The sequence below is a fragment of the Delphinus delphis genome, chromosome 12, assembly GCF_949987515.2.
Source record: "Delphinus delphis chromosome 12, mDelDel1.2, whole genome shotgun sequence".
Classification (NCBI taxonomy): domain Eukaryota; kingdom Metazoa; phylum Chordata; class Mammalia; order Artiodactyla; family Delphinidae; genus Delphinus; species Delphinus delphis.
In genome coordinates this window covers 45,610,055-45,629,796 of record NC_082694.2, presented here as the reverse complement: position 1 = coordinate 45,629,796, position 19,742 = coordinate 45,610,055, and the positions used below count along the sequence as shown (strand labels likewise).

General features: G+C 36.0%; 1 protein-coding gene across 3 annotated transcripts in view; it reads right to left on the bottom strand.

Moving 5' to 3' along the window:
* ASB3 (ankyrin repeat and SOCS box containing 3) overlaps positions 1 to 19,742 on the bottom strand; it is a 149,664-nt gene that overhangs the window by 14,931 nt on the left and 114,991 nt on the right. For all 3 annotated transcript variants that reach the window (XM_060026620.1, XM_060026618.1, XM_060026619.1), the window contains 3 exons: positions 18,057 to 18,254; positions 7,803 to 8,060; positions 2,645 to 2,778 (listed from right to left, as the gene is read on the bottom strand). In XM_060026620.1, the coding sequence (XP_059882603.1) occupies positions 2,645 to 2,778; positions 7,803 to 8,060; positions 18,057 to 18,254 (590 nt within the window). The remainder of the gene's footprint in view (positions 1 to 2,644; positions 2,779 to 7,802; positions 8,061 to 18,056; positions 18,255 to 19,742) is intronic.

The window sequence follows — 19,742 nt, the reverse complement described above, 5'->3', positions numbered from 1 at the left end:
TTGCTTTGGGGGGCTGTCGTGTGCACTGTAGCATATTTAGCAGAACTTCCCTGGCCTCTATCCCCTAGATGGCAATAGCACCCCTACCAATTGTGACAACCAAAATATCCCCTGTGGGGGGGCAAAATCACCCCTGTTGAAACCTCCACTATGGATGAAACAAATAACAAAGAGCTGCCAGGGATAACTCACTTTCTTGGTAAACAGCACTCCCAAACCACCTCACATCCTGAACCAGGAAACAGAAGGAACACCAGGATTTGTAGGAAAAATGATAAATTCAAATTTGGATATGTCAGAATGTGGGACACCAAGTGGAGATGTCCAAAAGTTAGTTGGATATATGGGACTGGAACCAAGAAAAGAGGCCTTGGCAAGAGAAATAGACCAGAAAAGCATTAGCTACATTAACACCTTTGAAAAAGGCTTTTGTCAGCCAAAATAAAATCCTCTTAAGAGATGATGATTATTATCCTACACAAGCTCTACCTAGTGCCTAATTAAACAAGAAGCCCTTGATGGATTTAGTCTACTGAAGAATAATGTACTCATGCACAATTCTTACCTTCATCTGGACAAACTTGCCATATGTTAGAGTCTTTAAGGTAAACTCTCACATATCTTTACTAATTGATAGGTTGCAATAATCTTCCCATTTGGTATATTCTCCTTCTTTCTGACTTTTTGTTCCCAAATCCATTGCCCCATATTCTATCAATTAAGAAATAGATACTTCCTGCCACTGCACATACATAATTAGCAAAAGCAGATGCAATTCTCACATGCATGTGAGTTTTTTAACATTATCATTAAAGAAATTCTGTTCTGGAAGGCTCAGAGACTTCCAGATTATACTTCTTCTTCAACAAGAAACCTCACTGACAGTTTGAATACACCTCAGTTCAAGAGCATATTTTCCTGAATGTCTTTTTTTGATTGAGAATATTTACTTAAATGTAATCTTCCAAGAAATTAGAAGACATTTCTACATATGTGTAAGTTCACTTGTTAAAAACCTATTCAATATGTTTTACGAAGAGTAACATTTCATGTAAAAATAGCAGTGAAGAAATAATTTTCCCAATTTAAGACATAATCTGGTTAACAAAATAGATTAAAATAAATCTGAATAAGTAAATAGAAACTGTGCATATATTAAGTAAATAGAAACTGTGCATATATTAAGTTTAGTTTAATCTGGTTTCCTTGTGTAAAATCTTCTACTGTACCCTCTTTATTTTTTCTAACTAGCTTAAAAACTTTTCTTTAAAGCGAGGGTAAACTGATAATTTAAAATAGTAATTTAAAATATCAATCAATTCACAGAATTTCCACCCAGCTCACCTCCATAGTTATATCTTACCAACACACTGGCATACATTCAGTAAGAAAAGATAATGATAAAGAATGGTGATACTTCCTTTTAGAGATGATAAATACTATAGAGAACACAAATCAACACACACTCCAAAGAGGAAAATTCATTTAGCATTTTTCTAACCACAAATTAAATATTCACTAACAAGATTTTTAGGACTCAATTTTGTTTGCGTAACCCTTACTAAAAAATAAAAGGATATCATTAATATATCAGTAAACATCTGCTATTCTTTACACGCTCCTTAGGCTAAACTTATAAATCAAGATATGATTTGTGTTGAAGGAAATTACTATGACCTCCCTTACAGTCCCATCCTTTCCCCACATAAAGAAAATGCAGGGGACTTCCCTGGTGGCGCAGTGGTTAAGAATCCGCCTTCCAATGCAGGGGACACGCGTTCGAGCCCTGGTCTGGGAAGGTCCCACATGCCGCAGAGCAACTAAGCCCGTGTGCCACAACTATTGAGCCCGCGTGCCACAACTACTGAGCCCGCGTGCCACAACTACTGAAGCCTGAGCGCCTAGAGCCCATGCTCTGCAACAAGAGAAGCCACCACGATGAGAAGCCCACACACTACAGTGAAGAGTAGCCCCTGGGCTTCCCTGATGGCGCAGTGGTTGAGAGTCCGCCTGCCGATGCAGGGGACACGGGTTTGTGCCCTGGTCCGGGATGATCCCACATGCCGCGGAGCGGCTGGGCCCGTGAACCATGGCCGCTGCGCCTGCGCGTTCGGAGCCTGCGCGTTCGGAGCCTGTGCTCCGCAACGCGAGAGGCCACAGCAGTGAGAGGCCCGCGTACTGCCAAAAAAAAAAAAAAAAAAAAAAAAAAGAGTAGCCCCTGCTCACCGCAACTAGAGAAAGCCTGTGTGTAGCAACGAAGACCCAACGCAGCCAAAAATAAATAGATTTTTAAAAAAAGAAAATGCAAATGATGCCCAATTTAATATATGTTCTCCAATGACTCTTATCACTTAAAATTACAACATAGCTAAGGAAGGAAGAAAAGAAAAGGTAGTGAAGTGTATTTGAAAATTGTGCTTTCTTTTTTTTTTGCGGTACGCAGGCCTCTCACTGCTGTGGCCTCTCCCGTTGCGGAGCAACAGGCTCCGGACACGCAGGCCCTGCGGCCACGGCTCACGGGCACAGCCGCTCCGCGGTATGTGGGATCTTCCCAGACCGGGGCACGAACCCGTGTCCCCTGCATCGGCAGGCGGACTCTCAACCACTGCGCCACCAGGGAAGCCCGAAAATTGTGCTTTCTTACCAATATGTTGCTGTAGAGTCCAAGAGGAGTTTGAGGCACGAGCAGAGAGCATCTTTTCAACAGCTGGAGGAAGCCTCCTCCAATTAGTAAACTCCAAAGTGAAGATAAGGATGTCATCGCTGATTGAGTCAATCCTATATTGGAAAGAGATTAACACAAAATTAGACACAAAATACACCAAGGTTCACCCTGAAAACAAACACCACATAACCTATTCTTACAACATCTTGATATGGAAGGCAGACAAAGAACTGCAGCATAGAAAATATTCATGAAACTAGAGGCAAGTTCAGTGGACATGAAAAATCAGCTATAGTTGCTACAGGAAACTCAAGTGACTGTGCATGTTGTTGTCCAATGGATGACAAAAGGAGTTTCTACTCTTACAGAGGGTAGGAATTTTCCTTCCCATTCCCCAGCAGCAGTGGTAAGAAAAGACAGATTCAGTGTCACTGTCATTAGTGGATTTGCCATTATTTCCTCCCAAATGGACCATCTTGCCAAATCTAGATTGGTCATCCTCACAGACACATAATTTAACAGTTCTGAAAGGATAAAGCCCAAACACCCAAAGCTGTCCCTAAACTGAGTGCATGAGAGAGATGGCTTGTTTCTGACCAGCTCTCAGAGATGTACTACAACTGTTCTCCTATAAGAACCTTTCCCATTATATTGTAGATACGGCTCTAAAGGACATATCAGAATAAGTTGTCTTTAAGAACTGAAAGAAGTTGTTGAAGACAAGCAGTTCTCGTTCTATTTTTTAAAAATAATGTCATATTTCCTACCAACCCACCCAAAAGAGACTTCCCAAATTTTATAAGCACTTGAATCCTAATAGAAAGAGCACTGACCCAAGAAAAGCTCTGATTTCTAACATCACCTAAGCCCTAGATCCTGGTCTCTAAAATGAGAATAACACTTAACCTACCTATTTTAGGGGACTATTCATGAAAATAATGGAGACAATATAGTAAACAGACTTTTAAAACTATAAAATGTTATATAAATATTTGATATTACTAGAACTGGTTTGAAATTTTCAGTATTACATTTTCAGTGGGCCTTATAACATTGTACACATGAAATTTAGTCAAAGCTTAAAGAGAACTCTAAATTCTAATAAGATACTTATTTTGTACTCAACTAGATACTCCCCTACCATCACATTGTTTGAAGAAAAATAAAATCATTAGGGTCTCTGGTGATTACTTCAAAAACAGAAATTCTTTTCAAGGCCACTTTTTTGGAGACATTACTGAGCAAGGACAAAATAAGGGAAAAATAGAAGTAAAGAAACTGAATAATACTCTAAACCTGTCATCTCAAAGACAACTTATTTCTCGTAATTCAGGGTCAAAGTATCCTTGAAATGACTGATTAGAGAGTATGAAAATTATTTCCTAAAATCTTAATTCTCTAATATGCAAACTTATATAAGGAAGAACTTAAACTGTAGCACAAATGCTTTGGGAAACATTTTACTTCTCAAAAAGCTCTCAGTGAAGTCACGATTTATCAGAAAATACTGAGAATAAGTGAAATGATAAAATATATTCAAATGCAAACAACCTCCTTCACTTTCTAGGAACCCCACACCAAAGGTTACTTGGTTCTGGTTGCTAGTTTCTTTTTTAATGGTTTCATTTTTCTACCTTAATGTGCTGTCTCACTGTGGCCAAAAACAAAGTCATTTTTGTGCAGTTATCTAAACACACACATAAGAAATAAATCTATTTACACAGCTTTAGTTAATATAATGTTGAGTTTATTTTACCAATGCTGATAATGGCACTGAAAATGTATTGTTACTGTACTACATTGACTGTTACGTTGTACAAAGCAGTTGTAAAATCATAAACCTGTGACAGTTAATCAACTAAATGCACAGATGACATTTACTTTCTATCATTCATCTACTGCATTGGGGGTGTGAGGGAAACCTAGTCTTGCATTTAAAGCTGAAAAAATATTTCAACTCTGCAGATTATATTGTGACAGGCAATTATTCAGCCAGATACATCTTTAAAGACTGTTTAAGACAACCAATACCTAGGAAAGACATTTATAATTTACATGACAAAGATTAAGCAACAGACTTATATGTTATATAAATAAGATATAACCAAAATCCACTTTAACAACATATTGACGTTTTTATGGGATAATTATTTTATAACAGCTCTTTGAATGTAAATTTGATCAAAGAAAGCAAAACATTCATCACACTCAGCGTAAACACTTGCGTTATTCATTCAATAAAAGATCAGTAAGCAAAAATTTGACCATGTTAAGCATTTTTATTGCTAAAGTGAAATTTTCCATCGTATTTTTTCTAATGAATATAAAGTGACTAAAGTTACTCCTTCAGAGTAAAATGTATGCAACTGGCGTTCTCAATTCAAATAGCTGAAGTTTTACAATTTACTACAAAATAATTTGTAGTTTACGGTTTATTAACTCTTTTCTATCCTAATACATCCAATAAATATAACACAAACCCAGTGGCTTATTACCACAAAAATTCTCAAATGGGCTAGTCACATGGGGGGCAGGGAACCCTGTATAAGAACTAGGGATGGGAGAGTATATTTTACAAAGCCTTTTGGGAGGATAAAGCAAATTCCCTTTCCTTCCAGCGGTCTATGTAGTTGTCTGAGGAGGAAAGGAAAAGAAGATACATTTAATTTTTTCCCTGAATAGGTTCTTCCTAATTTAGGAGTAGGAAAGAGCAAGAAAAGTTGGCCCAGATCCCCCTAGGTTAGGCAAGGGATTAAGTGAATCCCTAAAATTAAGTGATAAAAACTACCATATCGCTGGGGATACACAGGGCTAAGGCAGCATAGCACAGGGGTTACAAAGACAGACATGAGTTACACTACTAGACAGCCTGAGTCCAAACCTAAGCTCTCGCACTAACTAGCTGTGTGAGCTTGGGCAAGTATGTTAAATACTTTGTGCCTCAATTCCCTCCTCTATAAAATATGGATAATGGTATCTACTATGTTTTATATTAAATGAGCTAATAGTAAAAAATTTAAAATAGGACTTCCCTGGTGGCACAGTGGTTGAGAGTCCGCCTGCTGATGCAGGGGACATGGGTTCGTGCTCCGGTCTGGAAAGATCCCACATGACGCGGAGCAGCTGGGCCTGTGAGCCATGGCCGCTGAGCCTGCGCGTCCAGAGCCTGTGCTCCACAACGGGAGAGGCCACAACAGTGAGAGGCCCGCGTACCGCAAAAAAAAAAAAGAACTTAAAATAGTACCTACTGTGGATCAGGCAATATTTTAAGTGTTGGTTAAAGAAATAAACTAGAAACCAGAATGGAGCATGAAGGCTGAAAGTAATGGGCAAGTAATATGGAGTCGAGTTAGTATCTTCAGTAGAAAAACACAAGAAGCATGGCTGAGAAGAAAGTGGGTGCCTTGGGAATAAGCACTAAGTGAAGTGACAGAGGAAAGGAAACACACTGTCAGAACTGCCCACAGCTATCTAACGTGTTGGTTGGATTTACAGTAGCATTTTGGGGAGTGAATCCTAGAACGGTGAGGGGTAACTGCTGTTAGCTGTCAGGAGCCCAGACACGACAATAAAATTCACTAAGTAAAAAGTTAAGGGTATTTAAATAGCTTTGTTAATAGCTAGATATAGCATTCATTAGTGAGCGTTTCTATCTCAGTACTGAGTGTATGTGTGTGTGTGCACATGTAAAAGGGGATTTGTTAGGACAAGTAAACATGCACAAATAACTTTTAAAAATTAGATTTCTCAATGAATTGTCAATAATTTTTAAATCTCATTCAATTATCTAAAAAATACAATGGATTTTTATAAAATTTTATTGAAATGGTATAGAGGGAATTGCAACAGTGAGTGATTTGACAGATAACTATGTATTAATCAGCTGCTGGAGACAGAAGTAAATACAATCGGGTACTCAAACCACTGGAAACTATAAACAAAAAGTAAAGTGGAGATCAGAACATGTATCTAAACTTTGCTTTACTTCTATATTCCTCAAACCACCTACCAGAAAGCAGTTTTTCCTCACAAGCCACATATCTGAAACATTTAGTATCAGAAAGGGATGATAGTCCTAAGCATAAAACCTCTGCTTAGTGAAAATTCTTGAATTCTATATTATGGCAGACATAATAAAAAGGTGAGATACTGGGATCCTGCCAAACAAAGATATGTTCTTCACTTACAGATGGAGAAGCCACTAGGCAGAAGATGGAGTCCCAGAAATGCAAACAAAATGTACAAGTAGGAACCACTAGTGTTGCCTGCATGAATACCAAAGAGGATCTCTTTTGAAAAGCAAAATTTAAATAACAAAATATCAGAGCACTCTTCTGCTGAAATCCAAAATCTCAGTATTTGTCTAAACATTATTTTGGTAAATGGTAATTTTTGAAGCACAAAAAAGAAATCTTCTAGATGTTTCATTGAAATTTCATAAAATACATTTAATTTTTATGCTCTTTATATTCCTAGAGACTTTTATTCTATTTCCTCATTTGACTCGAATTATCAGGCCACAAGAGTTCTCTCACCGCTACAATTACCTTCTTGGTCCATCTACACACATAACTCTTGAAAAGGCTGGTAAAACAGTTTTTATCCTTTTGCCCTAGAAAATTTCTGATTCAACTTTCATATAATCACTCATAGGGGATGCTCTTCTGAGAAACCACTTGAGGTAAAGAGTTATTTACTCAGCTACTTCAGAAATCAGTATTTATTGAGGGAGACTAAGTTCAAGTAGACAAGTTGCTATAGGATAGGAGTATTCAATCTACTTGACTAAGGGATGCTAGAAATCGCCAAAGCAGCTACAACCATTCTGTCACAGACATTTTAAGAGCAGCGTGAAGGATGGCCTAAGTAGAAGAAATAACCCTCTCAGGAGGGTTCACTGGCACCCATTCCTTTCTACTCCCTTCCAGCCACCTCTGACCTTTTTCCAGGACTCTATCCTTACACTCAATCTCACCATTAGCAGCCCCCCCAATTCCTTCACCCCAACCCAACCATCACAGTCAAAACACACACAATAACAACCTCCTCCCAACATACGGATCTCAAGAAATTGGGGGAAATTAAAGGTAGTACACTCACGCAAAAAGAGTAAAGTCCACATGGTAGGATTTCTTACCAAGTACTGCAGAGGAGATTCAGTGGGTCAAATCCAGCAAGCAGCAGAGATGGCAACCATTCTTTATACTTTGTCTGTGCTTTAACTGCATGACTTATAAATTCAGATATGCGGCTCCATGATGTCAATGGGCAACATTTCTTCAAAAAGTAGCGAAATACTGAAAACCTCTCATACTTCAGGCAGTATGCCAAATGAAGTTCATTTAGCTGGGCTCCATATTTCAAAAGAATATTCACAATTCCAAAGAAGTCACAGCTCCACCACAAAAAAGAAAGAAAGGAAGGAAGGAAGGAAGGAAGGAAGGGAGGGAGGGAGGGAGGAAGGGAGGGAGGAAGGAAGGAAAGAGGAAGGGAGGGAGGAAGGTAAAAGAAGGGAAGGGAAGAGAAGAGAAGTTAGATTTTCATATTAAAAAAATAATTCTTACAAAGTTAACAGTAGTTACAACTGGAAAATAAGAATAGCAAATGGGATAGTGGATGATTTTTACATGTCTAGTGGATTGAGACTAGTGGACCAGAGGAAAGGGAGGGTTTTACTTTTTAATTTACACCATTCTGCATGGTTTTTAGTTTCCAACTATGAACAAGTCGTGTCCTTAGAATTTAAAACATTTATCTTAAATAAGTTAAGTTTTAAAATTATCATTGACAAGTAGAAAACTCTTTTCAAATTGTGATTTTTTTGCACAATTAAGTATCCATAGTACAAAATATTTGCTAAACAAAGTTAATAAAACAATGTGACTGGTCCCTAAAGACAGATGATTCAGTCTAGGAATCTTCAAGATACCACTTCTTCAACAATAGCTTAGTCAATCTCCCTTTTACTTTTAAATTTCTAATGGTAAAAAGCAATCATATAGAAAAGCTTTTTTTTTTTTTTTTTAAATTTTTATTTATTTATTTATTTATTTGCGGTACGCGGGCCTCTCACTGTTGTGGCCTCTCCCGTTGCGGAGCACAGGCTCTGGACGCGCAGGGTTAGCAGCCGTGGCTCACGGGCCTAGCCACTCCGCAGCATGTGGGATCTTCCCGGACCGAGGCACGAACCCGTGTCCCCTGCATCAGCAGGCGAACTCTCAACCACTGTGCCACCAGGGAAGCCCAGAAAAGCTTTTTTTTAATGAACAAAAATTTAACTTACAGCTTTAGATTTTTTAATTAATCTTCTTTATAAAGTGTTTTACAGAATAAATGTGTTATCATTTTATACCTATTGAATTGGTTACTTTAAAAAAGAAAACATTATCATCCAATACTGCTAAGTTGTGGTTAAAATGATTGAAAATAAGTGTAACCCTTTTATGAGAGAGCTAATTGGCAAAATGCATCAAAAGAGGGCTTCCCTGGTGGCGCAGTGGTTGAGAGTCCACCTGCCGATACAGGGGACACGCGTTCGTGCCCCGGTCCGGGAAGATCCCACATGCCGCGGAGCGGCTGGGCCAGTGAGCTATGGCCCAGCGTCCGGAGCCTGTGCTCCGCAATGGGAGAGGCCACAACAGTGAGAGGCCCGCGTACCGCCAAAAAAAAAAAAAAAAAAAAAAAAAAAAAAAGCATCAAAAGAGGTTTCATAGCAAAGTTATAAGGAGCACACAGACTGGAGCCAGAGTGCTCAGCCACTTACTAGCTGTGTGACTCTGAGCAAGTTATTTAAACTTTCTGGCACACAGAACTAGCATTATGTAAGTATTTGTAAAATAAAATGATATGTAAAGTAAAATACCACACAAATTAAAATATAATATAATGAACATAAATCCTGGGAATTTATCCAAGAGACAAAATAAAAAAGAAATTATATCCTATTTGCACAAATATATTAACCATAGTATTGTCTATAATTTTTTAAAAACAAATTTTTAAAAAACAGAAATTACCTAAATGTTTAACAGAGGAGCAGTAAGTGCAAAATATGACAGTCATCAAAAACTACAATTCTGATGGTTGTGTGACCACATTTTAAAAACTGTTTATGATATAATTTTAACTGTAACAAAGCTCAATAAACATGTATGTTCATTACACACACAACTATGAAAGAAAATATGCAAGAATAAAATTAGTCTCCCTCTGAAACTGGCATTAATGCTATTTTAAATAACTAGAAATAAAAAAGAAATATTTCATTAATCATAGTATTATAGAACTCTACATAATGAAGTCATAAAAATAAGAGAAAATGAACATAAAACATTTAAACCATTGTCATGGGAGACCTCCTACTTCTGAGGACTTATGTATAGAACCTGAAATCAAGGTTTTAAGGCAGTTAAAACACTATATACATAAGTAAAATGTCACCTACCCCATGTAAATTTTTGTAAAATCTATTTCATTTGTTCTCCAATTTGTGCTCTTTTCTTCAGTTAAAAGATTAAACGGTAATTCTCTTTATTATTAATAATATGCATAGCAATTAGAAAAGAAAAATCTATAATTCTTAAATTTCTTTATAAAAAGTAGTAAATTCATTGTCTGTCTACCATATTGCTATTTGTTCCAGGAAACTCCCATCATTCATATCAGTGTTCTTGAAAAGAACCCTGTATGCATGTATTTTTTCTTCTGGCTCCTTTCAGATACAGGAAAGCTGAAAGAATTTGTTGCCAACAGTCCTGCACTACAAGAAATGCTAAAGGATATATTGATACTTCTGACCGATGGTTCTAAACAGTTATAACCAATATAATTGGTTTATTTCAACTACTTCGACCTCATTTAACTAGCTTCTCGTTATTACTACAGTTATTACTTGCTGATTCCACTACAGAACAATCAACACATGATATGGACTGTTGAACACATTCCAGTAAACATGTAGGTAAACAGTGGGAAAAGCTCAAGACATTGCCTCATTACAAATGTGATACATAATTCTCAAGAAGACTTAATTTTCAAGGCATCTGTGTTTACATGTACAATTCAGGGACTGGCTAAACTCTTCCCTCAAGCAATTTGAAACCATCAATGGCCTAACCATAGATACTTTAGCTCTTAAAGAGCAGTTTTTCTGCTATAGAATACAAAGGTAAACGGGAGCCCTAAATGCACCCTGTTAGATTAAGTGCTACAGATAGCTAGAGAGCCTTTTTTCTGTTTAGAATAAAACTACAAAACCAAGAGGCTTTCTTATTCAAGTTTCGAATATAGCAACGAGACGTGGCTCATGTTAAGAAAATTTTAAGCACAAGGCCACAGATAAACCAACCATCCATCTCTAAATGTGAGAGGAACATGTGCACATAATATAATAACAAACTTTATTGAGTATGTATTCTGTACCAGAATAAATGGTATGTTAAATGTGTTACACCGAAGATTTGCCTTAATCTTCACAATCACCCTAAAAAGTAAGTTTTATTATCATCTCCACTCTAGATGTAAAAACTGGAGCTTAGTCAAGCTAGTAATTGGTAGAATTGGGATAATAATATCAAACCAAAATCTAACAGTGAATATGATAGATACAGCAAATATCTGAAATATCTCTCCTACATTATAAAAACCAAACACTTCATGAAACAGTCAAATTGAGAATTATTTTAAGGCCAGACCTATGTTTCCCAAAGTATGTTCCATGGAACACTAGTCCCTGAAAAATGATATATGAGAAAAAGCCTCCATAATGAAAATATTTGAGAAACACTTTATAATATACACTAGTCCATGAAAGGACAAATACAGGATGAACTTAAATTTTCAACTTATATGGTCAAGTGTTTTTCTTCAACCTCCAGACACCTTTCAGAAGAAGTACCCTTAGAATTAAAGCAATGGATCCAATAGTTAATCTGAAAACAGCCTAATAAAGAGAGTATAAAATGCCCCAAAAGTCTGTAAACACAGGAACAATAGTGTATTTATTGTAAAGTTCATCCCATTTTTCCAAATTTTTCAAACTTTTGTAGATTCATTCCCCCTTAGGAATTCATAAAACACAACACCATAAGAAAAATTGTTAGAAGCCCTCCAGGAAAGAAATCTAATTACCATTGCTTAACCCTGTGTTTCCCAAACTTAATTAACTAAGGAACCCTTTTAATCCTGTGTATTATCTATTAACAATGTATAGAATGAGTACTCTATAAAACACATTTTGGAAAACCCCACTCTAAATTTCTTCCAATTATCACATTGCCTTGTGTTAGAAAGGACAAGAGCATACTCCTAAAAGGCTTATGAAACTGCCTACTGCTACACTATAAACCCTTTTCCAACAAAACTACCATTTATATGGTGAATAATAAAAAAATAAACTGGAGGATCATAAAACTTTCTCAGCATACCCTGAGCTTCTGCAAAGGATATTAAGAAGGTCTCAGATACATGTACAAGCTCCAGAAACTCAAGCAACTTCGGTGCTCTATGATGACCTTGATTATTATATGTCATTGAGCAAGAAGAGTAGACCCTAAGGCTTAGATAAAACTTTGGTTACAATGTAAACTACATGGACATATGCATGTGTTTCTCTTAACACTTAATACAAATTCTCTTTCAAGCCCTGATGGAGGATTGGAAAAACTCATCAAGTCCTAGAGTAGTCCCTCCCATTTAACATAAATATCAAGAACAAATTGTCACACATTAAGAGATTCCACATTATATAACAGTGAAAATCATAAGACACGGAGAAAGAGAAGAAGTTTAAAAACTAAAAATGCGATGTCTAGACCTTATCTGGAGGCATGTACACTTTCCATCATACTGCTCTTTGAAGTTCAAAAATGTGCACAGAAACAGGCCCAGATAAAAAAACACCTTAAAAGGAAATTCAACATGCTAACAAGGTTTCTTTTAAACATATAGAAATGGGCAAATATCTTGAGACTTTTAGTTTCAATTACCCAACAAAATATCCAACTAACTTAACAGCTGAATCATCAAAAGGCCATATAATAAGTTTTACTGAATGACTTTCAGCCGTCAGCTGAAAATAAAATAAAAACATTAGGTTGTGTCAGATGTATCCATGTGTGATATGATGACAAGAATGGACACAATTATTTTTACAAAACTAATGGGATAACAATGATTAGTATCAATTAGAAAGACAGACAAAATCAGGTCAGTTAAGCCAGGATCTCTTTCTACATTCATATAGAAAAGGCATTAATATTTATTCAAATTGTCCTGAAATTCTCAACTTCCCTCCTCTTCCACCCATTCCAGTTAAAGGAGTCTTTTTCTTCTATTTTCTCATTTGAGTTGAATTACTCAGCTATGCCCTTGAAAGACTGGCTTCATGTCACTAAAGCTGTTAACTTGTTAGCCCCAAAGGACAAAGAATGCTTTTGTATGATGGTGGAGGAGACAAGACATCTTTCTATCATGCTTTGGAGTGTGAGAAGAGCTAAGGGTCACTGCTTCAAATGGAAGCTTATCCTCTCCAAGGGATACCCAGTAAAAATGTTTCAGAATGCTAATCCTGAGCTAAAAAGTTAAATCAGCTGAATAAAATAATAAAGAAGGGAAAACTTAAAACCCAGAGCCATTATTTATATTTATTATTTTCATCACCTTTTGATATTAATTATACTATTTGTAAAAGCAGATATGTTTACTAGAACATAACAGGCCAACAGTGCAAGGAGGGTCACAAGTATTAAATTTCTAGATCTCTGAGAATACCAGAAAACATACAAATTAAGAAAACAAAAGTTTTTGACTCATTAATACCTGGAGTCAGTTAAGTGCTGATTAAATCTTTCTACAACAATCTTACGCCAAACTAACATTATTGTAACAACACACCATTGCTATAAAAATGAAATTTCAAAACTTATACCACTAAACTTATCTCATTGTCTATTGCCAACTCTGAAAATCTGAATATCTAATAATTAATTTTGGAAAATGGAGTCTTCCAAGTTCCCTGGTATCATTACTGTGACTAAAACGCAAATTCTTATTCATAATTGGTAAATGTAATATAGGAAATTCAAACATCATTTGTTAAGGAGAAACAGCACAAAAAAGTTACTTTTAAATGAAAATTTTAGTCCACGGTCCTTTTTTTTAAAATAGTAATTGTAATTAATTTAATTAATTTTAGGTATGCAACCATAGAGAATCCAAATTTTCAGATGCATACTTAATGAAAGAAATTAAAAATTAATGAATTTTTCAACGTCGATATTTTTCCGCAGACACTGGCTATATTACCCTCTGATATACTAAAACAAAACGTACTGGGAGAATGACAGTTTTCTTGCATGATCAGCTTTACACCGAGTCCCAAAATAATCAAATGATTTTCACATTACATGTACAGTGATGACATGCAAACTAAGAGCCAGACGTTAGCTTAATAATATAGAGACTAAAAATTTAATTGATGCTCTTTTTTAGATAAATGGAGGATGGCAAAATGACTTTCTTCTCCAGAAATGAAGAGAATTAACCTTGATATTTTTCTGTGTGCCAAAAATTGTGCAATGTACTATATTTTTATACACATTAAATGTGAGCATATGTGATTATGATGCTACCATTGCTTAGATTTATTCCTTTGGGAAATGTTTCCCTGTCAATTAAATTCCCCGCAGAGTAGGTAATAACAGCAAAGATGTATCAAAATTAAGTCTACTGCCATGGGCCCAGGCAAACAAAAAGTCAACTGGAAAGACTAGGAGAATGTACCCTCATAAAACAGATATTCTGACATTTTGACTTTTTTCCTTTAGACTAACAAATAGTATTTTCCAGTGACTTTTGTTACTGAAAACCTACCTTACTAATTAAAAATACATTTGGTCCAATTACAAGTTCCCACATGAAAGAAAATATCTGACAAGCCCTTTTAAAGCCACCAAAACAGATTTTAGTTATGCTCTACAGGGCCATTTTACAGAGCAAAATTGCCAAGAGTAGCAAAAACCAAAGTTTGTTACCTCATGTCTGTGACCAAAGACCACCATACGCCACACTATTGCTTCTTTACTTTTAGTTTTCAGCAGTTTGATTATTGGTGAGCATGCTTTTCTTTGGGTTTATCCTATTTTGGTTTGCTGAGCTTCTTAAATCTATAAAACTTACATCTTTATCCAATGTTGGGAAGTTTTCGCCCATTATCAGTTCACAACTTCTTTCTCTTCCCTTCTGGACCCTAATGACATGAATGTCAACCCCAGTCATACTGTCTCTCAGGTCCCTGAGGCTCTGTTCCTTTTTGTCCCCCAAGTCGTCATCTTCTCTGTTCTTCTGTCTGGATAATTTATATTGGTCTATCTTCAAGTTGACTCTTTCCTATCAATTCCATTCTGCTATGGAGCTCATATAGTTAATTTTTCATTTCAGATTTTATATTTCTCAGTTTTAAAAAGTCCATTTGGCTCCAGTTTTTATTTCTCAGCTGAAAATATCTACCTTTCCATTTATTTCAAGTGTTTTTACTTCATTAAGCACCATTATAATAGCTGTTTTCAATTATTTAATATTTCCAACATCTAGATCATCTCAGGGTTGACACCTGTTAATTGTCTTTTCCCTCTAAAACTGGTCATATTTTCTGGTTCTTCATATGTCAAGTCATTTTAGACTGTATCCTGGACATTACAAACAGTAACGCTGTGTGTAAACTCTAGGCCTGGCTCCTGTTATAATCTTTTGAATATAATACTGATTGTGTTTGTTTATTTTAGCAGGCATATAACCTAGTTAGGTTTAGACTACAATTTCTTTTTCACCTCTACAGACTGCTGGTTCAGTTCTCAAGCCTTTGCTATGCTGCTTTGCGTCTGGCCCCATGAAATGTACCATTCAGGGGCCTGAGACTTGGGTGATAGTTCAAATCTTCTTTTCAATGTCTGTCCTGTGCATTCAAAGCTTGGATGGGCTCTGGACATATGCAGGTTTGTACACAGAATTAAGAGAACCCCTTCTCCAGCTCTCTCTTCTCCAGGACTCCCCTCATACGCTCTGTTCCACAGGGTTCTATTTACCTGATTTCTCAGGCCAGAAAAACATTAATTTTAAGGTGTTTCGGGGTTAACAGGGGTACTGCTATGGTTTAATATGTTTAATTTAAATTACACTTATAAGATGATGAGGCATGAGCTTAGGTGCTGTGATCAGGACCAAAAATATTCCTCCAAAAGTAAGATGAACACTAAAACAGATCATTGTTATATTGGACACATAGACATACAACTATACAAAACTATACAAAACCATTACATTCTGATCAAATAAAAAAATGTTCAGGGGCTTCCCTGGTGGCGCAGTGGTTAAGAATCCGCCTGGCAATGCAGGGGACACGGGTTCGATCCCTGGCTGGGGACGATCCCACATGCTGTGGAGCAACTAAGCCCGTGCGCCACAACTACTGAGCCTGCGCTCTAGAGCCTGCGAGCCACAACTACTGAGCCCACGCGCCAAAACCATTGAAGCCTGCGCCACAACCACTGAAGCTCGCGCGCCTAAAGCCTGTGCTCCACAACAAGAGAAGCCATTGCAATGAGAAGCCTGCACACCTCAACGAAGAGTAGCCCCCGCTCGCCACAGCTAGAGAAAGCCCGCACACTTCAACGGAGACCCAAGGCAACCAAAAATAAATAAAATAAATAAATTTATTAAAAAAATATTCAATTCTGATCTAATAATAAAATACAATGGAGATAGATATGTACAGAGAAAGGTAAATGAATCAACTAAAGTCATCAGTACAGCCCTAGTGAGGTAAACTAAAATAATTAGGGCTCCTCTGTTTATAAAGACAAAACCTAAGGAGGTATACCATGAAATCATGAAAGATATGCATAGAGTGGATCCCAGATATTCAGATTAACCAAAACCCCAGATACTCAGATTAACCAAAACCTCAAATACTCAGAGTACAGTGTATACATAGAAGCTTAAATTCAGAACAAATGAAATGAACTACTATTTTACATAGCAAATATTACAAGATGGTAGAGACTGAAAAGCTTAGCAAATAAGTTTTTGATAACTGTTTAAATTAAGTCATAGCTAGCAATCCATAATGGTGAATTCAGTAAAGCCAATGAAATTTGAGGTAAGCTTGCAAACTCTTTTGCGTCATTAAAAAACAACAGCAACTACCTGCACAACTTAGTCCATTATTGCATGGACAGATTTTACTCAATATGGCTTTTCTTACACATAGCCTTATTCTTACCGTCTATTTAAAAACCTTAGGAGTCTTATAGACAAGTCTTGGCCAGAATCTAATCAATAATCTATCAGTAATTCTTCATTTATTCTACTCACAGCATCATGGCAGATAAGCAAAAGAAATATTTAAAAAAATTTTAGGGCTTCCCTGGTGGCACAGTGGTTGAGAGTCCGCCTGCTGATGCAGGGGACACGGATTCGTGCCCCGGTCCGGGAGGATCCCACATGCCACAGAGTGGCTAGGCCCGTGAGTCATGGCCGCTGAGCCTGCGCGTCCGGAGCCTGTGCTCCGCAACGGGAGAGGCCACAACAATGAGAGGCCCGCGTACCGCAAAAAAAAAAAAAAAATTTTAAACTGAGTGTGACCTACAGAAATAAACGCTACATACCAAATACATTAAAAATGCAGGAATATCTAGAAAACTAAAGTTTTATTTTAGGTTCATAACAAGTCTTGTAAATATAAATTTCAAATGATAAATAGCCTGACACAGGGTCAATATCATACTTGACAAAGATATTTTTAACTTTTTTATCTTTTTGCCTCCCAGCTTTACTGAGGTATAACTGGCAAATAACATTGTAAGATAGTTAAAGTATATAATGTGGTGATTTGACATACACATACATTGTGAAAACATTCATCACCTCAAATATTTACCTCTTTTTTTTAAGAGCATTTAAGTTGTACTCTTAGCAAATTTCAATTATATAATACAGTCACATTATAACTACAGTCACCACATTATACATTAAATCTTCAGCCCTTATTCATTGTGCAACTTAAAGTTTGTTTTAATTCTTAAATTGTTTTGAAGACCAAGGATATCAGAGAATTCCTGCATTTACTTTAATATATTGAAAGTATGCTCTAAAATTGCTACACCAAAAATATAATCCAGAGCCAAAGAAAGAAGGAAAAAAATCTGACATTATCACCTAATTTTTATTATAGTTTGACTTAACAAGGTGCATCACAGAAGGCTTTTGTTTTTGTCTGGTTTTTGTTTTTAAGTTAAAAATTTAGCTCTAAGACATACTGCTTCACAAAAGAAAGTCATTTGGAAATACATCTCCATATAGCAAAAAAGAATAAAAATACAGCAAATATACATACTCCTTTTGGAAAGCCATACACATGGGAGAACTGAATCCGAAGACGAGGCACATCTGGGCATCTGGGCGGTAGCCAGACTGGAGCAACATTTCTAGGCACTCTTCATGCCCTCCAAACACTGCTGAGTACACAGGACTCACTTTGTTTGGCCCAGTGTCACAGACCCGGTTAGTAAGTGGTATTAACAAGTCCAAGATTCTGCAAATACACAAATTCAGGGGTATATAATGCTTTTATATGTACATAAGTGCAGACATTTCTACAGCACATATTTTGAGTCACCCACTGATTGATTTTAAAAAGTCTTTCTGTCTTCAGTGTACTTTCTATCTACAGTAAATTATTACAAGCTACATACTCTGAAATGTTACACTCATTATTGTTGCTTAATAGAAAGATCCTTAAAGGTATCTGAAGCAGAGCTAAATAACATTCCCATAAAAGTAAACAGATAACACACAGTCCTTTATTTTTCACGAATTATTTACCTTCCCACCAACAACCACCTTCCTCCCCAAAATTCAAATTTTATATTAGATATTTTAGGATCTAATAAATTTTTTAAAACTTCATTATACTAAATATAAACTTGTTATCAAGAAAACAAGTTATTTTCCTTCATAGAGTAGCAACCAAAGTTTTATTTTTCTAATCAGTAAGAATTTTTTGGGAGGGAGGGAGACGCAAGAGGGAAGAGATATCGGAACATATGTATATGTATAACTGATTCACTTTGTTATAAAGCAGAAACTAACACACCATTGTAAAGCAATTATACCCCAATAAAGATGTTAAAAAAAAAAAAAGAATTTTTTAAGATGGTGAGTGACATGAAATGAATAGTATTGTCATGAGGAAGAAGTCAGAAATTCTGCTAAAATATTGTATTCTCAGAAAAGAAGATGAGCTCTTTAAATATTAAGACAGATTTATTTAAAAATTAAGAATAAATTAAGAATTGACAACATTCTTTCTCTTTGCTACTTTTCCTTAGGTAAGGTAGGACTAAGATAATATTTAAGGAGAACTTATATTTCACCATGAAGGAAATCATCAGTGACAAACAGAATTCTCAAAATTGAGAACAAATGAGGACAAATTCTCAAGAGGGTTTTGGTATCAATTTAAAGCTCAGAGTATAATTGTACCTAAGATTAATGATTAAATAAACAATCAACAGTTAAGAAAAACATCAAATTTTTAAGCCTAAGTACTTTGTTAAAATAAAGAATCTGTTTAGTGTCTCTCATATGTAATAAATGTGCTAAATTTTTTTAAATGAGTTGGAAAAATTATACTCTTCAACAGGGCACAAACATGATTACAAATATCTTTAAGGAAATAGTAAAATACCATGCCACCTAGTGGCATAATAACCCAATTACAGCATCTGTTTTCCTACTATGTATACATACTAAAGACAAGACCATTTCACTATTACTTTTTAAATTAAATAATACTAACAAGAGCTATAAAATTATTATTATAGTAGTATAACTCTAAAAACTTTAAATATATATTTAAAAAAACTGTACCAATCTATGTTAAGACAGGCTGCCATATTCTCACAGGTATAACCAGGTTTAATAATTTCTGAGATTCCTGGAACCCCCAATTTCAGGGAGTTCCAACTTTCGTTAAGTCTCTCTCTCTTCAGACAATACCAAAAATTTCATTGGAATTTCT